This window comes from Sparus aurata, chromosome 23, assembly GCF_900880675.1.
Source record: "Sparus aurata chromosome 23, fSpaAur1.1, whole genome shotgun sequence".
Taxonomy (NCBI): domain Eukaryota; kingdom Metazoa; phylum Chordata; class Actinopteri; order Spariformes; family Sparidae; genus Sparus; species Sparus aurata.
The window spans coordinates 18855032-18864108 of NC_044209.1; the positions used below are offsets into that span (position 1 = coordinate 18855032).

The 9077-nt window shown below is 41.2% G+C and overlaps 2 protein-coding genes across 3 annotated transcripts; one reads left to right on the forward strand and one right to left on the reverse strand.

The window, feature by feature from the left end:
- Window positions 1-708: 708 nt before the first annotated feature.
- On the reverse strand, window positions 709-3552 carry rnps1 (RNA binding protein S1, serine-rich domain). 2 transcript variants are annotated; one of them, XM_030408826.1, is made up of 7 exons: window positions 3436-3552; window positions 2250-2396; window positions 1972-2157; window positions 1768-1873; window positions 1506-1659; window positions 1271-1412; window positions 709-1156 (listed from the first exon to the last, which is right to left on the reverse strand). In XM_030408826.1, coding segments are annotated over exons 1-7 (843 nt in total). In that variant the 5' UTR covers window positions 3438-3552; the 3' UTR covers window positions 709-1050. The 2 variants fall into 2 exon arrangements, with proteins under 2 accessions (XP_030264686.1, XP_030264685.1); XM_030408825.1 differs by having other exon boundaries at window positions 1259-1412.
- Window positions 3497-7059, forward strand: LOC115576298 (uncharacterized). Its single transcript, XM_030408823.1, has 4 exons — window positions 3497-3710; window positions 4599-5261; window positions 5420-5533; window positions 5722-7059. Exons 2-4 carry the CDS (start codon window positions 4641-4643, stop codon window positions 6634-6636), a joined length of 1650 nt encoding a protein of 549 aa, XP_030264683.1. The 5' UTR covers window positions 3497-3710; window positions 4599-4640; the 3' UTR covers window positions 6637-7059.
- Window positions 7060-9077: the final 2018 nt, after the last annotated feature.

Here is a 9077-nt window from a genome sequence, read left to right on the forward strand (position 1 = left end):
TCATTTATATGTCATTATTTAGCTCAATTTGCTCACATTTGACTCATTTTTCTGAGACAGAAAATAATCTAAAAACATGTTCTAACTGATAACCTTAAAAGTGAAATGTTAAATCTAAAAAGACTTGTGATAAACCTCTATCTAAATGTGAAATCCAAATGTTAAACCTAATCGAAGTGTTACATATGATGTTAAGTATAATTGTTAAATTTAAATGTTAAATCAAATCCTAAAGTTAAATGTTAAATGTCCTGTATTTAACAGCTATTTTACTTGATCTGAAGTTTTCAACCATGACAACTTCATGGAATAGTCTATATTTGTTGGAGGACAGCTCCCTTAGGATATTTACAAGCAGCACAGAGGACATGTTGTAAAATGTATGTGCTTTGGGTTTTGTGAGCTACATTGTATCCATCTCGTATCACTGTTGAGTCCACCCCCTGTGGTGTTCACACACAGAATTACTAACTTTACATAAACATATTTACAGTAGTTTTACTTTCAACCTGTCCTTCTAAAACATATAATACATGAAATGGGTGGTGGAGTTTTATGGTCAATGTTAATGTGGCCTCATTTGTCTCAAATCAAAAGCAAAGATTACATTAGGGGAAGTTGAGCAAACAAAGCTGAACCAAGAAGGTAAACAGTGAAGGCCTTTCAAAGTCCTCACAAGACTGTTACAAACTGAATCCACACACTGTACAAGTTTCAATGCTTTTATTTTTCAAAATGTCTAAAAATTCAATAGGCGGTAAAAAGAAGTCACACTTTAAAATAAACATTTGCAGATCTCCGTGGAGTCCACACTCAGCCTGATAAAACACAAACACAGAACCTAAATTTCAGGATCAACTCAACACAAAATATGAAAAGAAACTCACATTTGCACAAAGAGAAAAACACGTCGACTTTCTACATGCAGGCAGGTGTTTGTGTTGGCTACAATGTAGATGATTTTTATTTCCAGTCCACGAGGTCGGGAGAACAGAAACTCCAGCTGTTTCAGCAAGAATCTAAGAGATCACTTGGAGTCAGGGAACTCGTCTATCTGGAGGAGTTGGAGCTAGAACGGGAGCGGTGACGCCTGCGACCAGGAGATCTGGAACGAGAGCGGCGCCGTGCAGGGGACCGCCTCCTTGGGGAGCGGGACCTGCAAGAGCATACAAGTTTTTAAAAAAAGGTGTTGTGGCGGGAAGGCAGGAAAAATTAAATCTGAAAAATGAAACTGTTGGCCATAGTTACTGATACTAACTCATCAATGTACCTTCTTCTCATACGTGGTGGAGTGCGACGCCACATAGGCGGCGGTGGCGGCATTCTGCGAGGAGGAGAAGGTCTACGAGGCGGAGGACGGACTCGCTGAGTCAGCACAGCAGATGCAGTGATTTCCTGACCGTCAATCTGACCTACAAAAATAACAGTAAACACAGACGATTATTCAACACGTATGTGCAGAGTAATCGAGTAAGAAAGAAGGACTGAAACATAATTCAGCCAACCTCCGTCCATATATTTGAGGGCCTTCTGGGCCTCTTCAGGGGTCTCAAACTCCACGTAAGCAGAGCCTCTTGACAGGTGTGGATGTAGTCTGTCCATTGGCATTTCAACCATTTTGATTTTGCCATAAGTTGAAAAGATCTCCTGGATGTGGTCCTGTGCAAAAAAGACACAGTATGTGAGACTTCGATTTCCTGTGAAGGACAATCTGTTCATAATACAGAAAATCAACTGCTGCACACAAAAAGCCTGTCTTCAGCTGACCTTTGTGACATTTCTGGTCAGTCGCCCTAAATGAACTTTAGTTGGTTTGGGGCTCGGGCTTCTTTTCCTTCGCTCCTTATCATCTCCCCTCTTCTGTGTTTTAGATCTGCAGAATCACAAACAAAACTCTGATTAACGCCGCAATCAAACAAGTAACACATCAAGACAGTACAGCGTGTAATAAATACTGTTTAAGTGACTTACGCTGAGCGGGAGCGTCTGCGGTTGTCATGGCGCCGGCGGCTGGGGCTGGGGGAGCCTGAGGAGCTAGAGGAGGAGGAGGAACGAGAGCTTGAAGAACCAGAGCGGCTGGAACCAGATGAGCTGGAACCGCTTGAGGAGCCTGAGCTGGAACCAGAGCTGCTGCTTGAAGTAGAGCTAGATCTGGACCTGGGGGGGGGGGGGGAATGCACATTTTGTGAGAGGGATTTTGTCAGAGAAATATACAGAAATAATATAAGAAGGTAAGTTAGAAATCAAACCTGCTGCTGCTGCTGCCAGTAGAAGCACTGCGGCGTTTCCTTGCCTTATCCCGTCCTCTCTCCTTGTCTCCTTCCTTGGTACCAGTCTTGTCTTTGCCTCTGTCTTTTGTCTTTTCCTCCTCTTTCCGCTTCGTGGGTGATGGTGCCCTAAAGTCAGAGGCAAGCTGCTGTTAATTTGAGATCATATAAGCTTTGAATGCAGCAGAGCTGCAACTACAGACATTAGCCTTAAGACAGTATCAGATTTTTGGGCTGTATTGTGATAACGTTAAATGATATACATCTCCTCAAAGGCCATTCATTACAGACGAGGCGTAGGCCGATATTTTGCCCTAAAACCATGATATCTATATTGCTACAACATTATAAGGATTACTGCTACAAAATAACAGCAGTTATAACAATGACAGTATAATCGTATGTTTTGCAATCTGACCACTTTTCTGATAATTTGGGTTGGAAACCAATGTCTTTAAACACCCATGTTAACCTTCCAGCCTCAAACCCAAATATATTTCTACTGAGACGAAGCAGGACTGGCTTCAGAAAGAAGAAGCAAAACTTATGTGCAGTTGGAAACAACAATAAATCCATAAATAAGACATTTGGCTAATAGGTGATTGAAATCATGAATCACTTATCAATACCGTTGGCCACCAATTTTATTTGCTCTGGAACTAAACCAATGTATCATGAAAATGATCCAGTGTGTGCTTACTCTATCAAAAAAAAAAAAAAAAAGGCAGTAAACGTCCAAAGCAGCTTTAATGGATGTGTGTGAACAGACCCGTAACGTTACACTTAGCACGACTAATCAAATCGAAGCTAATCTGCCTATTATTGCAAGAATCACACGGCTGACGTTCTTTGAATTTAAATAAATATTGGTGGGTTAAATATTATTGTATTAGGACTCCGTGTTAATATTACTACCGTTCCCACTGATAATCTCACACTAATAAACTTTACAGCGGATAACTGCTCTCAGACTCAATTCCGCCGCCATTTATTTTCATTCAACTGACTCCTCAAAACAAGAGCCGCGGAGGAAGCCGTCTGTCGAGTACAGCTCGATCCATGAAGCACACGAACGGTTGTAAAAGGTGACCCTACCTAAGTATATGATTACAACATACACTGGAATCAAAACTAGCTGGATTGCAACCGAAAAAGACGCCAAACTTACATTATCTTTCCAGCGAGGTTGCTTCACGCACTTGCGGTCTGAGAGGACGTCGCTCGGTGATGACGACAGAGCGGAAGTGACGTGTACATCCGAGCGCCACTTACAACTCATTTGTTTATTTATGTTGTCGATAATAAAAAAAAATGTGAGTGTATGTCTGTGTGTCTGTAACGTAGCTATGCAAGGACTAAGTGTCTCCTCGCGGTTTCATGAAATGATTTAACCGAATAGGAAGCAACCGTCGATCTTCCCTCTCGTCGACGAGGTTCCGCCAGGTGAGCGTTTTACTTTATAACGTCGGTGTGCTAGCTGTTGTCGTTAGCTAGCTGTGCCAACATCGGTCAGTTAGCTGTTACAGGTTACTGAGCTGCAGCGTATTCCTGCCAGCACGACGGAAAATGTTGTCCAAAAGCAGTCCAATACGAACGTATATTTATTATAACCATTAACAACCTTTTCTGGTTGATGATTTAATAAGCAAATAAAGGCGGCGACAGCAAACTGTACCTGTTAGGATCTAGTTTTTTCATGTGTTGATCGTTATTGTTTTCATAAGTTATTTGTTTTATTGAGATATGTTGTAACTGTATAATAACAAGTATGCTCATTGATATAACGTCACAACGCAATGTATTCATCAGGAAATTCGTTACTAAAGGGTAACTTACACATTAAACTGTGCTTACAGGTCTTGGGGAGTATTACTGCAAATGTGAAAAAAAGCTGTAAAGAGGAAGCTGCATGTAATCTGATGATAAAAAAAAAAAAAAAATGAAATGAAAATATTTTTAAAAAGCTTCTTGTGATGTCAGTCATGGTTACGTTGCATTGTGGGTAGTCCTAGTACTAGTCAAGCGATGCACTACTGTACCACTGTTCGATTTATTTGTTTTCACAACACTTTGTAAACTATGATTTTAAAGGTCCTCTATAAATAAAGTTGGTTGTCGTTGTCATTATTGTGGACAGTTTAAACACAAATGACAAAAATCAATACAGCAGAACCAAAATTATTGCCTTATTTACTTAGGCGTTCTTCTTTTACGAAAACTGGAGCTTATCTCACCCATAATGCAGTTTAATAACTAAGTATCATCGATGGTGGCTAAGCAGATTTAATTTTTTTTTAATTGTAACAGTTTTTTTTTATGAATCTTTTATAGATTGACAGTCAAACTCCAAGACTACCTCTGGAGTGAGACACCATGGGTCGCCTGGATGATGCCGCCAAACACAAAGTGGTGGAGCTGCGGAAGGCTGGTCTGAGTTTCCGTAAGATCAAAGCTGTGCTGGAGCTGGAGAACATCAAGGTGTCTGCCCAGGCCATCTACCTGTTCCTGAGGGAGTTTCAAGGCAGGCCGCCAGGGAGGGTCAGGCCCGTGGAGGCTGGGAGCAGCACATCACTTGCACAGGTTCAGCCTCGAGCGGCGGCAGTACAAGAGAGCTGGAGTAACATTCATCTCCAAAACATTCTGCGGGAGGCACCTCACCATACTGGCTTCACAAACTTTACCAAAAAGTCTTCCACAAATACAGATACTGGTGCAAAGCCATCTAGGTCGGGGGAGGTCAGCGGAGGCAGCAGAGCAGAACAGCAACACGAGGGAGATAAGGAAGAAAATGACATCCAGATCGTCAGTGTCACCTCTCTTGCACAGAACAGCCAACAAAGAAGCTCCCATTCCACTGTAACAAGGGCAGAGGCTGGCACACTGACAGCATCAGGAGCATTAATGAGGAGGAGAGTCACACCTTCTCCAGCCACCAATTCAATGCTGGCAGCCCGGAAGAGGATTTTGGATAAAGCACTGTCACACAGGATGAAGGTACCTACCTATGCATAATCCCAATTGTTGCTGGGATTGTTGTTTGTAATGATTGCTTATAAACACACAAAAAAGCTGTATAATTTATTGATTATCATATGAATGAAAATACATTTTTCATTGAACTTGCATACAAGTACATACATGTTTTTTGACAGTCATTCCACCAGGTGGCGTCATTGTTGCGGAGAGAGCACATGAGTGTCCAAGGTGCTGATTTGAGAAGTGCAATGCCACAAGCGCCTGAAACTTTTGATCTGACCACTGAAAAGGTGAGAAAGCAGCAAACTTCAAATACCTGCCTTTATACGCCTTAGTTATGAAGGAAGTTGATCTTTTACATTGTTAAAACTGATTCCTTGCCAATTTAACATTTTCTATAATTTCATGTTAATAAAATTGCACTTTAAGTTTTCAATAGTTTTTCACTATTTTCCTGATTTGTGTTTACGTTGGACAGACTGTTATGGAAGGTCAGCCTGGAGAGGGCAGTGCCCCCAGGCGTTTTCTCACCCAGAGACCAGGTCTGTCTGTCCGTTCCCCTCACACTCTCCCTCGGGTTGGCGTTCGTCTTCCTCACCGGTCGCCATCACCTTTAACATCCTCAGTTCCTGGGGTCGCTGTCATCCGTCTGCAGACCCCTGCCACCCGTAGTGAGGGAAACCCGAGCCCCCAGCAGGCAGTCCAGGAAGCCGGAGGGAGAGGTGGACTGCAGGATCCGATTCAAACCCTGAGCTCTGAGGTGCGCAGCTTGGGTCTGGCTGTGAAGATGTTGGTGGAGCAGCAGTGCCGCCTGGAGAGGGAGCAGGCGCAGCAGACACACATTCAGAAGCAGATCCTCAGCACTCTACAGGGCTTTGCCTCCAAACTGGGAGGTTGTAGCTTTGTTCAACAGCACAATAAAACTCCATCACCTGCATTGTCTACGGCTTCTGCGTCGACTTCCTTCAGCCAGGACACCTTCAACTTCAATCAGGGCACGTACACACAGTGTAGCCAAAACCAGCCAAGCTACAACTCTTTAGATAGTTTAGAAAATGTCGAGACCTTTAAACTGCCAGGACTTAGCCCCTCAAGCATGAACGGGTTTCCACCATGTAGCAGTGCAGAGAACCTCCCACTTACTCACACTCCACCTCAAACACAACCGTATGCAGCGGCTTACTCACAGCAAAACAGTCAAACACTCATGCCACCCTTCACACAGTCCTTTGTCTCTTCATACAACCAGTCACATTCTCAGACTTTCAGAGGATCAGAGAGTAAAACATCTGATTTCCCAAGCAGCTGCTCAGTGAGGACTCTGCAGGACTGCAGCGTGTCCACCCAGCCACAGGATCAACAGATCAATATCATCAAAGTGGAAGGACCTTAGAGGCCTTCAGAGTGTTGTCGGACCTTAAGGGCTTGGATGTGTTTTGTTTTTTTTTTGTTTGTTTTTTTTATCGTGTTATAAGACTAATTTAAAACAGATGCTTTTACAATGAAAAAATAATGTAGCATTTCTTAAATTAATTTTGTGTACAATTCCAGAGAATACTCACAGCAATAGAATGAAGGAACTGCAGTGATTTAGAAGTGTGTTCATGACTTTATTATAGGCAATGATTACAAAAGTAGAGAAAATGTTGTGTGTAGGCACTTTGTCGTTGTTTTTAACAGCACTTCTTGTTTTTTTTGTATCCATTATTTTTGTATTTCTGGACTGGCATTACGAACTGTTAGCTTTCATACCTCTATGCTTACTGATAAACAAAATAAAGGATTGCTTATGATCCAAAGCATCGCCAACGTGTAAGACAGTGTGAGAAGTGTACTCATTGAAAAGATTTCCATAAAGACCATGTTCCTGTTAACATATCATCCAAAAAAATGGCTTAATATTTCTTAGGGTTACATGAGGTTACATTACCTTTTTTTGTTTTACAATTTTCATTTTCACAAAAGATTTGTGATCTAGGAAATCTTTATCTAAAGGTGCAGTTCGTCTCATGATTTACAGTGGAGGAATTGAATGTAAGAGCTGAGTTATAATTTATAACCAGAACCACTACAACTAAATTACAATAAATTGTTGGTTTTATTGGTAGAAATCCAGCTAAGCTAGCGGAGGTTAGATGCCCCATGTGTTATGTGCCGAGACCCTATTTATACTGTTGCTGAAGTTTGGTGCTGTTCTGAGCATTATTTGTGGCTTTTTGGTGGCGGTTTATATTTGGATCCATTTACTGCAGTGTATTGTTGTCATGCGGTCGTTTCTGAGGTTGATAAAACTCCGTAAATTAGCGGTCTGCTAACTTGATCTCTCGAGAGGGAGTCTAACACAGTTTCACGGTGATTTAGACCATGGATTAAATTTACACCAGAATATCCCTTTAAATGGAATTTGTTCTTTCACATTTCTTGTTGATAAGTCAATAAAAACACATTTTTTATCCTCTAAAAAAGAAATCTAAATCCAATTCTCACTTGAAACTTAAGATTAGTTTGATTTGTGCTCTGTGTCTTCTTTTTCGAACAGCAGGAATCAAACCAGCATGGATCAATCTAAGAGCCACATGGAAAATGTGATGCGTCTTGGCATCTTTGGCAGATTAAATGTAGCCGTTCAGCTAGATGAAGGCTACAGGATAGGGATCCCAAGACCACAAGGAGGTTGACTAAACATGAGGTCATTTTAATGTGGTATAATACTTTGTTTGTGGAAAACCCATATCAGATAAATATTACTATTCCAAGCGGATCATTTTCATTTTAATGTATTTAAATAGACTGGTGTGATGTACCAGTAGGGTGCTTTGGCACATCGTACTGGTGATATGTGGTTAAAGCACATCTATCTCACCCCCACCCCCACAGCAGCAAGCCATATCTAAGAGTGGTTGACGTAGTGTCGGTGCCAGCAGTAAAAAGGTTGACAACAGTCACCAGTTGGTTTTCTTCATTGTAGTGTGAATTCATAATCCCAGAGGCCTTACAAGTGACGAAACAATTAAAATTTTGATTGTAATGTAGAGTAAGTAATACAGTTACTTCTATGACTACTACTTACGGGTTCCTACTGGTACTTAAATATAGGTACAAGGACACAAGGGAGTAACAGGTTGGGTATTTCTTAAGAATTAACTCTTCTCCCTTTGTTACCCTCTAATAACACAAGAATATCAGGGGTGTGGACGGCATTATGAAGTATCCACTCTTCACACGTTGTTACCATGTAATTACACAGTACAATTAGGGGTGCATGCTGGATAATGACGTCTCCTGTTCTGACTCTGTAATTACACCTTAATTTGCTCCTGGTTTTGTTTTCGTTTCTTAAAATTGTTTTAAGAAAAAAAAAAATCACAAACTGTTTAATCCAAAAGCAGGCAACTATTTCCTGTTTATCTCAAAGCGTATACGTTGCGGGCCAGAAAGGAATCCACCACACACATCTGTGGATTAAGGGTGTCCTCAGTGTAACGTGTGTGTGTGTGTGTGTGTGTGTGTACAGATATATGTCTATATACTGTGTATACACATACATATATATGCACTGCAGTTACAAAAAAGAGTCACTAGATGGCAGGTACCTCCTATGAGTTCTCTTGTTATATAATATAAATAAGTATATTATTATATATGTGTGTTCATATGTATATATATTCTTGGAGAGCTGAGATGAAAGTCATAAAAAGCTGTCAGGACGTACAAAAAATTCAATAATATCAGATAAACACTGGCTCACCTCATACAGCGTGCTGTGAGGTGACTTGAGGTCCAGCAAATTGCCAAACAAAGGCAGTGACCTGGGTCCTGGAGGCTCCTTTCTTT